Source organism: Haliaeetus albicilla, chromosome Z (genome assembly GCF_947461875.1).
Source record: "Haliaeetus albicilla chromosome Z, bHalAlb1.1, whole genome shotgun sequence".
Lineage (NCBI taxonomy): Eukaryota > Metazoa > Chordata > Aves > Accipitriformes > Accipitridae > Haliaeetus > Haliaeetus albicilla.
The window spans coordinates 16492915-16511490 of NC_091516.1; the positions used below are offsets into that span (position 1 = coordinate 16492915).

The window sequence follows — 18576 nt, forward strand, 5'->3', positions numbered from 1 at the left end:
ATCGGCATTTCCTCTTGTTAAGCAAGTAATCAAAGCATAGAGTATGTAATACATGCTCTGCAGTCATACAGCGGTAGGGCAGAATTTCCACGAGAAGGGTTGCCAAGTCTAAAGCACAGAAGTGATGCGTCACCTGCTCTCTGTTCCCGCTGCTTCTCCCGCATACATCTCTGTTTGCTGTGGAGGGAGTCCCTGCGGAGAAGAGCTGCCAGAGCGGCTTCTGAATTGCAGCAGCTGATAACTTGCCTGGAAACGCTCATTCCCACACGACTTTCAAAAAGGTAAATGTTCCTACACTGAAACGTCAAAGAGAAAAATTGAAACATGCCATCTATTCTGCTGTCTCCCTCAGATACGAACTAAGTGAAAAGATGCTTTCTGCCTGTCACCTGCTGAGAAACAACATTGATGACCCCAAGGCATTGACCAACAAAGATGTGGTAAGCAGTGCAGGGCAAAATTCTCTCCGAGCTGCAACAGAAAAACTTCAGGGAGGGATAATTTCTGGTTTTGCCGGACCAGCACCACAGTGGCTAGGCAGAAGAGGATTTCGTCTTTCCTGGAAGAGTCACAAAGTGCTTTTTCTGTCAGGAGACTTTTGTCCAGGGAATGTACTTGTGCTTTGTGTCCTGGGGTTTTGTCATCCCAAGGCACACACATAAAAATAGTAACATGAAAGTGCAGTTTCAACACATCCATGCATTTCCGTGTTATTTTTCTAAGTGTCGCTTTAGCACTGCTGTGGCCAGCTCTCAGGCCTCATATTAAGAGACTGCATGAGGTGAGGAGCTTGTTTCTTCCCATGACAAATGCTCGGAGTCTGTTCTGAAACTGCAGGTGGAGGATTCATTGTTAGTATAATACTCAGTCTCAAGAAATAAGGTTGTATTTGTTTCATATAGGAATTGCCTATATGCCTCATCTAGGAATTGCCTATGCTACTTTGTGAGGGCAATCTGAAAGCAAAGTGATACAAAACTGAATTTTACATTTGTTACAGTTGTGCAGTGATGTAAAAGGCAACAGTCCAGTGCCAGTCTCCTCTACCGTAGACCATCTGCAGCTTCTTAAAGACAATAATGTTGTCTTTAAGACACAGACAATAATATTGTCTGTGTCCAGTTCTGACATTCACAGTCCAGGAACGTTCTGAAAAGTTGTTTAATACAGGTGTGGCAGGTAGATTTCAGTCCTGGGTCAGTCCTTCAGGATTAGTTTAGTCATTCAAACAACAAATGCTTCAGGCCCAGTTGGAGTTGACAGTGCCAAAAATGGCATAACCAGGTGATAATCTCTGCCTTAGAAGTGTAATTTGAATTTACGTGTTTCTTTCTTGTGCTTAAAGTGTTTGCCAGCACAAGTGGTGCTTTGTAGCTGGAAACCGCAGACCAATCAGCTCTTGTTCTCTGTCTGTCTGCTGATAAAGAAGTCTTGTCCAAAAAGGGTAAACTTCAGTACAGCTAGGGATCTGTATAAATTGTCCCAACCTCTTCCAACATAGTCAGCTCTTGTAGCTGCTGTTTACATGAGGAAGAGCTGCAGACTGCTCCTTTTGGGATGTGATGGATTACTTGAATAAAAAAAGTGTACCATCTACTTCATAAAGCGTGTGATACTGTGACGGTAAAAATAATTTCTTAGTGGTACTTTGCACTCAGTAGTGCCTAAAATAAAAAAAAAATATTTATATTATGTCACTTTGTGACCAGTTTTGTGTTTCAGCTCTGTATGTTCACAATACATGTGGTCTCTTAATGCAAATGGTTGGACCTTGTAAGTTTTTATTATAGTAGTACTGATGTAGAATATTTGGTATGTATGTATATGTAGTACAGATACATATGTAGTACTGATGTGTGTAGAATATTCTCTCTTTACCAGACACGGACCCCCACTAGAGCTATTAGTACAGGTCCTCTGTGTTTTCCCTAGAGGCTAGAGAAGCATGCTGAATGTCTTCTATGCAAAACTGTCCTTGAACTTACTGGGCACCTTGCAGGTGGGGGTTTATGAGAAGAAGGACATGGTCATCCTTCCAGGTTACAGAAATTGTCTCAGAGAGTCAGAGCTGGCGGTGACTGCAGGAGCCTTCTTGGCTCACAGCTAGATCTGTTCCACCTACATTGTTCCCAACAGATAATTACCTGGCCTGAGAGGCTCCTACCCCTCCACTCTCAGTCCCTATGGGAACCAATGGGAAAGTGCATCCTGAATGTCGGGCCTGCATCTTCTCATTGTAGCTAAAATCCCTTACTCCTACAGGCATCTGTCCTGCAGGTGAAGAACATGTTCATTCTTTTCTCACTGCAGCAGCCTTTTGCACTGTGAAAATGTTACAGGGTTCCTTTCTCTAGCTGTGCTTTCAGCAGAGCATCTCCAGTCCTTCCTGTCTGTCCTATAGGTCAGATTTCCTTGGCTACTAATGCTCGCAGCTCACCTTTGAAACTGTTTTGACCGAATCTTTCATGTCATTCAGTGATCAGACCAGACAAGGTAGTCTAGCTGTTGCCTTCACAGTGCTAGGTGGAGAGAAGGGACTGCATCATATGCCATGCAAGCTATAAATCTGTTTATTCACCCCAAAACAGTATTTGCCTTTTTCATTACAGTGTGATGTTGCTGACTCAGGTTCAGCTTGTCATCTTCTATAATGTTCAGCTCTTCTGCAGAACTGCTGTCCAGCCAGTACTCCTGTACTTTGTGCGTTTGCTAATTCATGCCTTGGGATTGGGCCTAGTTGTCTTAGCATGCTGTTGTTTTAAGTCCCCAAGAAGTGTGCGTTCCCACTGCTCTTAGCCTTGGTTCATCAGTGATTTATAAACGTCATTAAGTATTTGATGGAAGTGGTTACTCCAAGTCTTTTTTTCTGTTCACCACTCTTTGATACCCATTAATTCTGGGAGTAATCTCATCCTAAAATTCTGTACCCTCAGAAGTGAACCATACCTGAAAATTACTTGAAATGAGAGGAGGTATGCAATCGGAGAGGAGGTGGACAATTGGTGTTTTAAAGAGGTGTCTAGTCAGAGGGGAAATTTCAGTCCGTACATCTTGTTTGTGAGCTGAATACTTTCTTCCCACATTTGACTAAAAAAGGCTTGACCTCCTGCATCACTGACTTGTGGGATGGAAAATCCTTTAAATAGATTGCCCATATGTAAATTTTTCTGTCTTGGTTTTGGCAGAGGTTTTGTTTAAATACCATCCAGCATGAGTGGTTTCGTGTCTCAAGTCAGAAGTCAGCTGTCCCTGAAATGGTTGGAGACTACATAACTGCTTTTGAAGAGATTTCTCCTGCTGTCCTCAGACATATCATCAATATGGCAGATGGAAATGGAAACACGGCTCTGCATTACAGCGTCTCACATTCTAACTTTGAAATTGTAAAGCTTCTTCTGGATGCAAGTAGGTTGACTTGTTTGCATAATTTTTTTTAATTATTTTTTGTTTTTGCAATCCTCATAGGTGAAATTCTTCATGAGCCAGAGGTCGATTTTGGGCTCCCTCCAGCTGCTGTTTCAACTGTTAACAGTTACATCGTGGCTCACTTGGGTGGCCTAGAATCCTTCGTTCTAGTGCTAGCTGTGGACGTGATTTGTAACTTCCTGACGAAGTTAAAAATACACTCAAGTAAACTATATACAGAGTTGACCAGTGTTTGGGATGGATAGGTAGATCCCTGACTCTTGGACTGTAGTCCAAGTTCAGCAGCACCAGCCTCCACCAGTTTTCTCTGGAAGCAGCACAGCTGCTGCTCAGCCAAAGGTCGGGTGCTGCTGGAGGAAGATGCATTGAGGTATAAACATCCATGTTGAACACCCAAACTAGTCCAGCTTTGTCTTACTACAGCAGTACAGAAGCTTTTTCTGGCCACCACCTTGATACATCTATGCTGCTCTTCTGAGAAACTGGAGCAATGTGGCATTCTGCCATATAGGAGCATTTTCCTGATCCATGAGCCATGTGATGATGCTTCATTTAGTTGCTTTTGTTGTTGCTTCCTTCTCTTGATCCCCTTGCAACACACATGCAGAGAGGGTAGTGGCAGAGAGGAGACTCCAGAGCATCTGCTCCCTGTATGTGCTAAGCCAGAAGGCAGCCAGCAGAAGGTGACACACGTTGGAGCTGATCCCAGGCAGAATGTGATTTGTTTAAGCCTAGTTTTGCTCCCTGACTGAAGTTTCTTTCTCTAAGCTGGTTATAAAACCTGTCACAGTTGGTTGTGAAGCTTAATTAGGCCAACAACATGGCTAGAGTGTAAGTCTAGCAATATTTATAAATCCAGATGGGTAGCATCAGATAAACAAGGACATTAATGATACAAATCTCAGTTTTGATAACGCAGCACATCTGTCACACATGCAGACACTTCCTCGGCAGGAGAGCAAGCGCTTTGAAATCTCTGGTCCTGTTTGAAGGCAGCCTGTTGGGAAGAGTGAGTCACAGCAGGGGAATGCAGGGAATGTCAGGAGCACAGTGAAATGCAGCAGGCTGGCTCTGCAGCACCACGGTGGGAGGAAGCTGCCCCTCCGCTTCCCTGGGTATCTCAGGGTAGCAGGAGCACGCTCATCTGTTGCTGGAAGTCAGGTCTCCTGTAGTTTACAGCAGCTGCTGTATTGCTATGGACACAGCAGGTTTTGGCTGTAAAATCCAACACCGTGACGAGTGCCAGGTGTGCGGGAGCACATTGCACATGCCAGCACTTGGAAAATATTTGTGAACAGGCAAATTCCTTCAGGTTTTGACAGTCTTCCTCTGGACTGTGTCTAAATGGTCACTGTAGTCAACTTTGAAGTGTGGCTATATCACAGGCAGATTCTTGGTCCAAGAACTCTGTGTCTGTGTTTGGTGGGAAGAACAGATGAGACCTGTATCACCATGCAGTGTTACCAAGAGGACAAAGAGGAAGACAGCTCCCCGCTCATTAGCCATATAGAAAAGGAGCTGAAATGTGACCTCAGAAAACACACCTCTGCTGAAGTAGTCTAGTCAGGGTAGGAGAGTATCACTTCCAATTATTATTCATTACCTGTGAAGTAATGCATGTAGCAGAGTGTCATGTTCTGTGACTTCAGTGGCCTCCCAGAAGTGACTCCTGAAAGTAAGGTTGGGCAGCTGGTTATAAGGCAGCACAGGTGATGTTACCAAACATGAAAAAATGTGCATTTTCTTACATCTGCACTTGTATTGCTTCTGCAATGTTCTTTTCACTTAAAAAAAAAAAAAAAAAAGCCTTTGGCAATGAATCTGAAGAATTTCCTGAAAGTTTTGCTTGTTAAAGATATCTGTCGTGCAATTTAACCCCAAGTCTAGAGATACTGTTATGTAAGTCTGAGTCCTTGCTTTCCAATACAATGAGCACACTAAAAGCGCTGCTGCCTGTAAACTAATAAGCCCTCCTGGATTTCTGCAGAATTTTAGGAACAGAGACAGACTGGAGGTTAGATGTGAACAAAAAGAAGAACTCTTGTCAGTTGCTGGCACTAGTCAGAGGACTTGACTGTATTTGTTCCCAGAGTACTTTTGTTCACAATCAAATACTCTGTAGAGCTCGAAACAGTCTTTAATTGAAAATTTTTTTCTGCAGCTCCAAAACACATCCAAGTACACTTGCAGGTCTTTAAAATAACACCAATTACAGGAAAATGTTTGTGCTGAGGAGAAGCAGCTTTCCCACTGATCATGTTGCTGGGCCATTTTTGTTTTGCAGTGTGGATCCCTGCAGGAGAGGAGCTTAAAGACTCTCCTGATGGTATTCCTGGGGTTCAGACCCATGCCCCTGATGGTCATGTCAAATTTCACACACTTGTTTTTACAAAAGAAAAAAAAATGCACAAAGAAAGCCCTAAATGATGACATATAAAATGTCTTTGTGCTCTCTCTTGTGTTGCATGTATAGTAGAAGAGGATCCTTTTCTTTCTTGGACTCAAGAGCACCCCTGTTTATTTTTTTCTTCTCCACTTCCCCTTGAATTGCTTCCATTATGAGAGCAGTTGCTGCCTTTTCTTTTTATAGGCTGCTCTACTAACAGTTTATTCAGTTCATTAGCACAATTGCTGCTTTTTGGGTTCCTGCTTTCCAAAGAAATTATCTCATCCCTTTGCAGATGTCTGTAACGTAAATCATCAGAACAAGGCTGGCTATACCCCCATCATGCTTGCTGCACTTGCAGCTGTGGAAGTGGAGAAGGACATGAGGATAGTGGAGGAACTGTTCAGCTGTGGGGACGTGAATGCTAAAGCCAGCCAGGTCAGTCAAACGGTTCATGAGACACCGTTCTCACTCTCGTGTCTTTTTATCTTTCCTTCCACACTCCCATCCCTGCTCCACTGGTTCAGCTTTTGCACTTCTTCACTTCCACCCTCTGCAGTCCTTGATGTTTGTGTGTATGTTTTTGATTGCTGTATGCAAAACGGAGCTGTGGAAGAACAGTTGAGCCTGAGGTCTGGATCTCTTCTAAAAATGAAGATTGAATATGATATGAAAGAACCATTACTGAATTTTGGGAGGTGTTTGCAAATTCTGCACCATTTAGCTCCTTCCCAGGAACTCCAGGTGTCTGGAAATAGATCCGATATCTTCCATTAATTTAATAAATAGCTATGTGAATGTGGGATGTGTTATGCATAAAAGGTATTTAAATAATGGCAAGCAGAGCCTTGAGAGTGCTGTATAAAATAACAATCTCCTTTTTTTCTCCCAGAAGCAGCACAGTGCCAAGAAAATAAGTGCGCATGCTTTGTCACTGATTGTCTGTGTAGTTACTTGGGTTTTCCTCTTCTTTCCATGCAGGCTGGTCAGACTGCACTGATGCTAGCTGTGAGTCATGGGCGGATAGACATGGTTAAAGCTTTACTGGCCTGTGGTGCAGATGTCAATATCCAGGATGACGAGGGCTCTACAGCTCTGATGTGTGCTAGTGAACACGGACATGTAGAGATTGTCAAACTTCTGCTGGCTCAGTCTGGGTGTAATGGCACCCTGGAGGACAATGTGAGTTGCCTTTCCATACAATGCTTCATCAGATAGCTTCTCCGCTCTGGAATGTTTTCCTAATTCAGTTTTTTTGATGCAGTGGAGAGCTGCTGAAATCTGTTTGCATGAATCTCTGACTCACAGTGCCAAAGTACCAAATGCATGAATCCTCTGCTTAGTGGTAGCAAGTGCTGTGATTATTTGGCGAGTATCTTTACTTTTCTAACAGACCTACCCAGTAGCAATTTTTATGGTTAGCTGTAGGTATGCAGTGGCCAGAACAGAAAAAACATTTGCTAGCTCATGGTAAAACATCTTCCTTCTCACATTCTTTCCCCCTTTCCCAGGAGTCTTCCAGTTTTCAGTTAGGACCTTGTCTGGTGACTTAATGGCCTTGAGCGTCGCTTTTCTGTGTCCGTGGCAAACATCAACCGTACAGTTCTCTTCACAGGATTTTCACACAGTATCTATACCATGACTTTTGAGACTACAGGTTTGGTCTCAGTCATGAAGCTACATTTGTCCTGACAATAAACAGATGCAGGCTTTGACTTCAGTGCCAAGTGAGACACCTGTGTATTTCTTGTTTGCAGGGATCATTGCAGCCTACGCTGTCAGCAGACAATTTGATCTGTAGACTTCTTAAGCTTGAAACCAGCTTAATGCCTTAGCTGGTTTCTTGCCAGTACTGTGTTCTCGTTAACACCACCGCTTCTTGGGTGCATTTCCGTTCTTCCTATTGCTTTCACCCACTGAGCACGGAAGTTGAGCCTGGGTTTGGGAGTTGGGAGGGCGGTGGGGGGTTATTTTTTGAAGCTGTTGCAGAGAGCTGGAGACATCATTTCTGTTCATTCACTCCTCTGCTGCAGGAGCTGGCTCAGTTGACTGATGGTGCCAGCGGTGTGTAACAGCTGGCCTGAGGGGAAAATGGAAGAAGGCCTCAGTGTAACAAACACTTTTGGGGGCAGTCTAGGTTACTGCAGCCTGGATGCTTTTACCACTATTAATCACCAAGTCAATAATGAAACTCTTCGTGGGGACATGACACTTAACTATTCCTGTAGGCAGTTTGATACTGTTTTCCAAGCACAGCTTCTCTGCTGCTTATTCATTTTATAACAGGTTTGTCCCTGCTGTGAGATTATGAGATTTTTAGCATTCCCCTAGCTATACTGAATGTGACAGTGATGCTTTCCCAGTCAGCATGATCAGTAGTAAGCTGGGCTTCATCCTACTGATGTGTGCCACTCTGACAGTGATTCAACATCTCTCTTAAAGAACTTGTCTTTTCCTGGTGTTGACTGTGGAGTATTTGTTGTGCATTTTAGTGCATTATATTGCACTGTAGTGGACAGCTCTTCCAGCTCTCTGTCTGCTCAGGACAGTTAGATTTATGTGTAATTGCTCCCTGTAGTCTTATATGATGACTTTCCACTTGGATGCTGTCCCTCGTGCCCCATGCTGGAAAGTTTCCTTAAACTGGTGCCGACCTCTCTAATACCAGTGCTATGGCAGTGGCTGGAAAACGTGCTCCATTCAGAGGGCCAACATAACAGGCAATCCTTGTGAGAGGACATTTCAGATACTGGCATTATTGTGGAAACTTCTGTGCACAAGAGCCAAAAGCCAGGCAGTGAACCAGCAAGCCACTCTTGAGATTTGTGCTGAGGTTGTAGCTGCCTGCCTTGTAATTTAAACACCATCAGAGAGCAGGGGGTTGTAGCTATGTGGTGCACCAATTTCAGGAAAGGAAGGAAACAAGGAACGCAGAGTTGGGAATGTGCTTCGTACAGGTGTGCCCCTCTGACAGCTCAGAGGTTCACTTGACAGGTTGTCTGATATCTACTTCTTCCTGGACCAAACATGGACTGAAGGGAAAAGAGCATGTCAATAAATTACCCTTTCAGCAAAAGCACTCTTTGCTTCTAGCAGCCTCAGCAACTATGGTTTCTGAAAGCAATAATATCTTCTGAGAAACTGAGGTGACAGTATTTGACCAGGAAAGTCTGTTTGTTTGTAGTTAGACTTCCATCAAGGAGCATTTGGAATTATGAATGCAACTGCTCTTAGTGTTAATGGGAGCTATAACACAACAATTATCATTGTAACACAGCAATTATCATGATAACTTGATTAGCATTTATCCCTCCCTTATCTTTTTTCTGACTCCTCACTGACATTGTAGTTTCTCTCAGGCAGCCCAATCTTCTGAAATCACTGGTCTTACACAGCACTACATGTAACATTATTGTGATAATGGCGTGCTCATTCTTCCTCAGCAATAATAGAGGCTCCTTGTTGAGAGAAATTATGAGGCCTCTGACAATTGGACTGCCTCATAAAACAGCAGTGCAAGGCTTATTGTCACTTAATTATAATAAAAGAAATTAAACAAGACTCTAAATTAATGCAACTGTCTGTCTGAGCAGTAGTACCTCCATATCTTCCCTTCTCTGTGGGCTGATGGGGCTTTTAAGAGATCTGTTAATGCAGACAAGCACTAATTCTCTTGTTTCTTCCTTTATTCTCTCAGGATGGCAGCACGGCACTTTCAATAGCCCTGGAAGCTGGACATAAGGACATAGCGGTTCTCCTTTATGCCCATGTCAACTTTTCCAAAACCCAGTCACCGGTTAGTACACAACCTCCTTACAGTTTGTTTTAACTTGCTGCCTCTGAGCATAATAGTAAAACATAAAAAAAAAAAAAAAAATTAACTCCCCAGCAGCTGTACAGCAGTACAACACATGAAATTCTGAGTTTATTCACAGGATAGTTTTTATGCTGGTAAGTGTAATACATGTTTTTAAATCAGGTTGACTGCAGAAGGCTGAACCCTGACTGCAGGATACCTCCTCCTTCTCCTCCCTCTTATCTGGGGGTACAGATAGCTCACTAGCAGCTCACTGACTGTAGCTATTGTGCAGAGGTGCTGTTGCATCATCATAATGCTAATTATTGACCTGGTCACCAAAATACAGCTGTTTCTGGAGTTACAGCTGTCCTAGGTGTTCTGGCAACTACCTACCTGCTCTCCGAGCCCCAGCTCACTCTCCTGATAAATTGCTGCTAAGCCTTTCACTGTCTAAACAACATGCACTCTCAGTTAGTAGGCTGTATGATAGCTAGCACTGTTCTTCCTAAAATGAAGGAAAAAAAAAAAAAAGATTAATCTGTGTACTTAAAGGCAAGGGGTTGAACAGAGTGCTTGTGAGTGCTGTGTTCTCACTCAGCTGGCTGGAATAATTTGACTTTGATTAATTGTTCCTCCCTCTTTTCTAGGGCACTCCTAGGCTTAGCAGAAGAACATCTCCTGGTCCTACCCACAGAGCCACGTTTGAGTAGTGCATGAATATCTGTAAAAATCTCTATGCCATCTTTAAGCTGCTAAATGTTACTGTTTTACTGAGACAGATACTGAATGTAATTGTCTTGTGCCTGAACTCACCAGCAAAGTGAAAGCAGAGATCTAGTGCTAGAGATAGAAAACTGTAAACTTGAAGCAAGCATATAGTTAAGTAGTGCTCAGCTGAGAACTTTAGCCAGAACTGTTCTTTTGCTCACCTACTCGTCTTTCCATACACTGGCATAAATCCTGTTTTTCTTTGCTATTATCCTTTCTTATGTTATGTGCAGCCTAAGACTTCTAAAGCTATCCATGCAGGGGTGTCCTGGTGGCTTGGTTTTAATCATTCTAAAACATATTTACTGTGCCTAGACTTTATCACAGTAACCTTTTCATAAATTTCATTCCAACATGATTTTGATGTTTTTAATTACTTTGAAATTCAGAAGTTGCAGTTGCTTATATAGTCAGCTCCGTGGATCTTGAGCTGGTGGGTGAGTGGGTAGGTATTGGGGATAGACCCTCTTGTCAGGTCTGAAGTTCACTAAATAAGTTGTTGCTAATTGGGGATAATGTATAACTTTTTATATGAAAGATACTAGTATCTATAAAATTAACTCACACAGTATTTTCAACATTTTATATTCCTTAATAATTAAAAACTACATGAAGAATTACATGTCCTGTTACCATATTTTTATTAACTGTGTCAGTCTATAAGCTCCATACATGTTTATTGGAGAGTAAAATTAGAGGTACCAGCTGAATATTCCCCTTGAGTGGAATTGAGTGTAGTTCTCGGTGCATATTTATGGAATGCTATTACCTTGTCACATTCACTTTAGTCATGTGTATTGAAATGTTTGAAGTGCCTTAGACTCTTGCCATATTTTCAGAATAAAATTTCATTATGCTGTTTTACTCCTCTCCTGGTTTACATGTGATTTGTCATCATCCAGAAATACTGCAAATTACAACTGCAGCAGCAAAATGGGTAGATTGGTAAGTCAGGGCAGGGAGGACTGGATAGTTCAAGCCTTGGGGGCTGCTGATGTGAACAGCTTCAGTGCCCAAACTAGCTTTTTCCTGCTGACTGGTGGAGTAAAAAGCTTTGCCCAAGATGATATGCCTTCGCTGGTCTTGCATGTGCTGCGAAGGTTGGACCCTTTGCTGTTTGGGAGAGAAGTGGCCTCTCTCTCGGCCATGGGAAGCATCATGGAGAGGCACCAGAGGACGGTGTTTAAGCGATTTGCTTGAACTGTGAAGTAGTTACCAACTGAAATAAAAGCCCTTGAGCTTTATCTTCCAAACAATCCTGGCAGCCTAGTGAAGGGCATGCTTTTTAGATGGCGTTGGAGCAAGTCCTAAGCTAGTGCCTCTCTATCCTTGTCAGTTCAGACCTACCTGATGAGACAGAAAAACACACCTCAGTGCCTTCCTTCAAGGGACCTAAATACTTCTGTTCTTCTGTGTCCTTCCTCCTTCCCTCCGTAAGTCGTTATCAAACAGCTCTTCATACATAGTTCCTTTGAAATAGGGACCCACTGAAGCCATCCTCAACCCACTCAGCCTACGTGGACTCGGTGGCTGGGGCTACATGAAATTTCTGTGAGCTCTGTCAGAGCTGGTTTGGTCCAGCTTTGCAGGTGCTGTGGTGATACCAGTGCCAGGCTGGTACGCCAGTGCTTGGGATTGTGCCCTTGGCAAAGGGCAGGTGAAGTCTCTCTGCTGGGGGTGGATGTGTCTTAACATAGCAGTCCCAAACAAGCCCCCACAGACACCTTGAGGTCAGTCAGTTTTTACTGTTACACCTCTCTGTTTGGCCAACTTCTCACTCTCCACTTAGCATCTAATTTTGTGTGATGCTGTCTCACCTGGGTCCTGCCTGCTATTTAAAGAGGTATGTCACCAACTTGCCAAATTACTGTGAAAATAAGGTCTTCCCTCTGACACCAGACTGATGGCAAACAGCAGCAGGAGCTGTAAAAAAATAAACAGAGAAAAATACCCTCACTTTGCCATCCATGCTCAGTCAGAGAGGGTGGGCGCAGGCTGTCTTATGTAGCAGGGAGCTGAGCTGTGCCCCACACATGCATCCAATGGATGACCTGAGACTTGGTCACACGCAGTGCATGACACCAGCGCAGGCTTCCCAAAAAATTCCTCATTCACTTAGGAGTCAGGTGGGTTTCTTGTTCAGCAGAATTAGTGAAAGTTGGATCTCCCTGCCTTGGGCATGGCAAGAGTGGCTTTTGCTTCATTTTCAGACCTGTTGATCTGCCACCTCTTGCCACAGTTTGAACACCTGTCTGGAAATCAAAGTCAAGATAATCTGTTCTTGTCTTTATGAGTTTAAAACACACACAGTGCTGGAGTTAAACAAATCAAGCTGATGAAGTGGAGAAATAGGATGACTGCTTTAATCTTTCTCCAGAACTTGTTCTAATTGTACAGAAAATCCAGCTCACGTATTTCTACGTGCTTGCCTGTATCTAATGGATTAAATTCTTGTCTAGTGGAGACACATATTGCCAGGATGGAGTTTGGACCAGGGACAGGTTTCTACTTTCAGTTTTATCACTTTACCACAGTTTTTCTTTAGCAGTGGTTTGACCAAAAACAATCTACTTGTGCTTTCTTAAGGAGGTTAGTAATCATACTTTTAACTCTGGCTTATATCTCATGACAGTGGTTTTAAGTAGTCCTGCAAGGAGCAGGGACTTGTATGTGATGATCCTTATGGGTCCCATCCAACTTGAGATATTCTATGATTCTATGACAGCAGTTTTAAAGCCTGTAGGTTATGCTCCAAAATCTGACTCTGTTAAAGAGTATATGCTGAGCTGTCTGATAACATCCTCTTCAGTAGTGCCACTGTATTGCTGTAGGAGATATTTTAATTAGTAATATGTCCAATAGAGCTTTGCCCCCAAAATAGTTTTTTAAACAATGATCATTGTTGCTGCACTACTACCTTGCTACTGTGCTTCATTTGCACATGTGTATTTGTACATACCATAGCCTGAGGCTAAAAAAAAACTTGAAACACCTGTGAATTTAGCTTTGCAGAGCAGATGGCCATGACTTATTTTCTGGGTTGGCACAGTTCCCTCTGTCTCCCTCCACAAATCAATGGGAGTCCTGGGCACACAACTATCATAGAAGGGTTTAAAAAAACTGGTCCAGTGGTTTAGGCATCTAATCACACAGGGAGAGTCACCAATTGTACCTTTTTTTTTTTTTTTTTAACCTGGAAATAAGCATAGGAAGAAGAACGTAGAATAACCATTCCTTCCTTTTTTCTCCCCTCCCCTGAGAATTGGTGTATAAGAAACAAACACATGAGGGGTTAAAATTTTCTAAGTGATTGCATCGCTTTCTAATGGCCTTGACTATCAAGTCTGGGGTGGAATCTGACCCTTCCAACAGCATGCAAGAGTCAGGTTATGCAACTCAAGAGTTCCTGGATGTATTTAGGTGCCATTTTCCTGGTAAGCAAAAGGGTTGACCCAGAATTGGCCTCCTAGAGCTTTAGAAAATGGTAGATGAAGGTGTGGAGTCTGCATTTCTATGCAATGTTCAGTTTCTTCCCAAAAGCTCATTGTCTTGGGTTAAAATGCCTTGTAAAGCAAAGTGCCTCCAGTTCTAGCTGTATGGTGAAGTAAGCCGTTGTGGTATGCCATGTAAGGAAGATTACCAAAAGCAACCAAAACTTTGGATGTGTTTGTGGATATGGGTGAAAAGTACAGAATAAACTGACTATTTTACCAAAGTCAGTGAATGTCATTTCTGTCCTAAAATCCTATTAGGGGAGACTTGATGGATTGAGCAGTTAAAAAAAAAAGGGGGGGGAAGAAAAAAAAAGGAGAAAGAATAATTTCTTTCCTTAGCATTTTGTTCTCTTGGATGGCCCTCCTGTCTCCAAGAGGTTGACACCTGACCTGAGGCAGTTCACACTGTGGAAGTCAGGCCCTCCCCCAGGAAATAGTTAAGAGGTTCCCAAAAGCATTTGTATCCACCTATGCCCTCTGCAAGCCAAGTTTAATTCTGCCTGCTAATGCTGGATAGCATTTATCACAGGTGCTAGGATTAAGGGGTTTACCATGCATACCAGCTCTGAACTGAGCTCCCCCTACACGCTCTCCCCGGCATTTGTTTTTCAGTTCAGATGAGATGATGACTGACCCTCAGTATATCCAAGCATGATATTGTCATCACCTTTGAACTCCAACTGTCAGTGAATATATAAAAGCTCTGGCAGTTTTTCAAGACTGTAAAACACGTCACTGTCTTTTTCCAGTTATACTGTCATACATTAAGTGAAGCTGCCACTTAAAATCACTCTGAGAGACAAGACGCGAGGGTTACTGGTAACAAGTTTTAAAATGGTGGAAATTAGCCAACACAATTTTAATCTAAATGCAATGACTGAAGAAGAAGGCATTTTTGCAAGAGATACTTTCAGAGGTTTTCTCTTCTTCACACAGCTGGGATAACTCTATTCTAGAAATAGTTTTTATGTCTGTTTCTCCTGGTGTCTCATACTTTTGGCTGAGAAGTCTGGCTGCTCTGGGTCCCGTTCAGCCATGGTGTGAATAGTGCAAGCCTTGGCGTCAGTCCCTGACACACAGGACTGGCTCTGTTTGCTGGGATGGAAGCGGCCCAAAGGCTACAGACATCCTCCTGCCTTTGAAAGGCAGCAGCAGAGCTGGCCGAAACAGCACTCACGCTCTTACTTCAGCTGCGAGCAGCCCTCTTCAGTGGGCTCTGTGTCTGCATGCAGGTCTGTAAACTTCATCCCTTCCTGCTCCTGTGCCTGCATCCAGGTCCATCAACTGAAAGCTTTATTACAAGCATTTCCTTGCTAAAAGAGACACTTCCAGACATTCAGTTCACATAGGGATGCTTGGGCCTGCCTCTGAGAGCCTGACGTGGGACAACGGACAGAGGTAGAAGGTCAAGGAGTGATGCTGGAAAACATGCAAGGAGGATTTTGCATTAAACACTCTTAGAAATGACCACAATGAGATTAGAGGAAAGGGGTACCTAGATTAAGGTTTGTTTCATATTTCAGTTGGGAACTGCGAAAGCATTAGCCTTCGCTACTCACAGCCTAATGCAATGCCTAGGGAAGTCAAATTAAAAAAATGCCTGCTCATTTCACTTCACTTTGGCTGTTGTGTCTCTGTGCATGCATACGCTAAAGAGAAGTGCATGGTTAGAGCTGAGCTACCTGGTTGCTGTCTTTTTCCATTAGTTGCTCCACTTCTATTTGGTTGGTGTGACATCATCCAACATATCAGTACCTCATCTCTTCTCAGCAAGTATCACTGGGCAGCAAAGTGAGCTACAGAACTCCATGCTACCTGCAGGAATATTTGGAAACCTCAGTATAAGATACTATGCAGGAAATACTATAAGTTTGGGGTTTTTTCCCAAAGGCAATTGTAACAACTTCCTGCCAGGTTTTTAGGCAATGGGAACAAAGCACATGAGTAGTACTGCCTTATGACTATATACATACATTGGTCAATATATCGGACAGTTCTTTATTATCAGTGATTAATGAATTCAGTGCCTCAAAAGCTCAGTTCTAAGTGTTCTGCTTCCTTAATGGTATGGACTTTCAGCTTTTTCTGTTAAAAGAAAAAGATAAGCATGTTTCCACACACTCACCCCATGCATGGTCTCTGAAGAGAAGTCGGGAATGGGAAGATCATCAGGGAAAACAGGAGCCTTCAGGCAGTTGGTACCTGCTGGGAGCGCTTGGGCTGGGCCTTTAAAGGGGGTGGTAGAGTTCATGGGAGACAAGCTTGATGGACCTTTTTTTTCCCTCTATCATTCTACCCACCTGTGCTTTGTTCCTTTGCCCTGTGCCACTAGCTGAGTGGTAGTCTTTCCCCTTGGCCAGTTCTCACTGGGAACCACATGTGTGCATTTTCTGTTTGGTTAGCCAACACAGCCAGCACCAGCAAAGATAAATTGCCTTTTAAATAATTCTTGCTATACAAAACTGACCTTCAAAGACCTCTACAGTAGAGACCTGTAAATAAGGGCATCATTATACTCTTAAGCAGAGTATTATTAAATACATTCAGCCATGAATAGCAGACGTCAGTCTCCATGTCCTCTAAACACCACTACAGCCATTTCCAGGATTATTACTTAGATAATATAAGGGGTAACATATTTTCAAAGCAGTGAATGTGCTTTTGTATGATCTGTGTGTGCTGATCTGAATGGAAGTAGCAAAGAGGTATTTCTAGGAGATATACTGGTAATTTTTTTCTTCAGCTTTTCACTTAACGGGTTTAGCCACTGTTGCAGAAACAGCCTTTGCTGCGTTCTCCTTAAGAGCTTTGGCTACCCACAGAGTTGAAAGGGTAGCTCATGCTCCCCCAGCAATACTGTCCTTCCTCACACAGCCACTTTAACTTCACTGAGATGAAGACAAGCCATTTCTTTTGCATGCCATGGTGAAGAGGTAGATTCCTTCTCTACTTCCTGGCCGTGGTATCACACCTTTCTTTGAGGCATGAAAATCCACCTGGTGCCTCTGGCAGTCATCCTGTGGTGCCCCTGCCTTCTCTGGGGCATTTTCTGGGGCCAGAAGAGCAACTTTTCTCCAGTCCCAGTGGTGAGTGAGGCAGAGCCAGCCAGTTACAATCCTTTGGTACTGGGGACACTGGGGAGGTGTGAGCAGGCAGGGCCTGGCCCAGGAAATGGCTTCCCTCCTCCCCATGCACTCATTCTTGCAAATTTATCATGAGAATTTTCCAGTGCAACCACATATACCTGCTCAGAGGTCCCTTATTGTGGTGGTTTAATCTGCATCACTAGCTTGGCAGGACAAGCAAGCAGCATGTTAATGCCTTCTGCAGTGAATGCTGATTTGGGAGGAGTGTGAGCAGAACAGCTGTAGAAAGAGATTGAGAGATTAGAAACACAGGGTGATAATAAAATGAGATTTGGTTTAGGAAAATCAGACTGAAACAACTAAGGAAAAAGAATGTAAGTTTGTGGGAGTGAGAGAAAGCTAGAAATCTGTAATGCTGAAAGAAAACCTGCCAGAGAGTGAATTAAACCAGAGTTGGCAGTGCAATGAGAGCAAAATTAGACCGGAGTTGTCAGTGTGATGAGAGAAAAAAATGGTCCATGCATTTTTTTATCCAATTCAGATGGAGCAGGGAGGCACCTGACCCTGGAAGATGTAATGCAACTTGACACCATTTACAGTCAGTGGGTCCCAAGGGAAACTGCTCCAAAGGCTGCCACCATCAACCCGACAAACAGCTGTTAACAAAGAAGTTGAAATGATGAAGTTTAAAAGGATGCTTTTGTTTTGCTAAGAGACAAATCCTGTAAATAAGGAATTTAAAACATCCCACAGTATGGGACTGCTGAAATAATAAGCTGTACAGATGATTGCAAAGGGGCAGTAAAGCAGAGAGATACAGCTGAAGGTGAGAAAGTTCTTCAGGTTAGTTCTGCAAAAAATGGGGTTTAGTTCTTGGGAAGCCTGGGTGAGTTTTTAAATGAATATGAGCTTGTCACCATCTCTGTCTGTTGTGTCACAAGATAATTGTCCATTCTGGCCTTCATACAACAACTTGTATTTGGTCAGAATTGGATCAAGAATTGGAGGCAAAGGAGACACACGCAGATATATGACAATTGGTAAGTATGTGTGTCATTTTCTGAAAACATGCTACAGACAAGACTGTAAATCCCTCCTTTAAGCTGTGTAAACAAAATGATCTGGTGACTTCCCGTCATGTCCTGCTGATCTGCTGGAGAGCCCAGCTGCACCCCACCAGGATGCTGGCTGTCCTCCCTCCGCTGCCCTGGCCTCCCCAGTGACTTCTCTGCGGAGCAGGGAGACTGCTACAGAACAGGATAAATACAACGCTGCTGCAAGCAGGCAGAGGAAAATAATCAGACTCTGACAGAGCAGTTAGCTACCGGGTTTTGTTGGGTTTTGGTTTGGGCTTTTTTTGCCCCCCCCCCCCTTTTTTTTTACAGTATTCTGGTATTGTTTCAATCATTTTCTTCCTCTTTTAATAATTCCCTTTCAAATGCTGACATGTCAGGGCCTGCATGTATGAGCCAACATATGCAAGTCTTGGTCTTAGATAATTATTTCTCTAACTAACTTAACATTGAATTAGTAGCCCACTGCTTTCTGCCCAAGTTTTGTGCTCACAAGGAGACCCAGCAATATTCTCCTGAGATCTGGGGTCAGGAGATGGAAAAA

General features: G+C 43.2%; 1 protein-coding gene across 4 annotated transcripts in view; it reads left to right on the forward strand.

The window, feature by feature from the left end:
• KANK1 (KN motif and ankyrin repeat domains 1) overlaps window positions 1-11243 on the forward strand; it is a 105367-nt gene extending 94124 nt beyond the window's left edge. For all 4 annotated transcript variants that reach the window (XM_069777041.1, XM_069777044.1, XM_069777042.1 and 1 more), the window contains 6 exons: window positions 353-440; window positions 3186-3405; window positions 6108-6250; window positions 6794-6994; window positions 9510-9608; window positions 10259-11243. In XM_069777041.1, the coding sequence (XP_069633142.1) occupies window positions 353-440; window positions 3186-3405; window positions 6108-6250; window positions 6794-6994; window positions 9510-9608; window positions 10259-10321 (814 nt within the window). In that variant the 3' untranslated portion in view covers window positions 10322-11243. The remainder of the gene's footprint in view (window positions 1-352; window positions 441-3185; window positions 3406-6107; window positions 6251-6793; window positions 6995-9509; window positions 9609-10258) is intronic.
• The last annotated feature ends 7333 nt before the right edge of the window (window positions 11244-18576 follow it).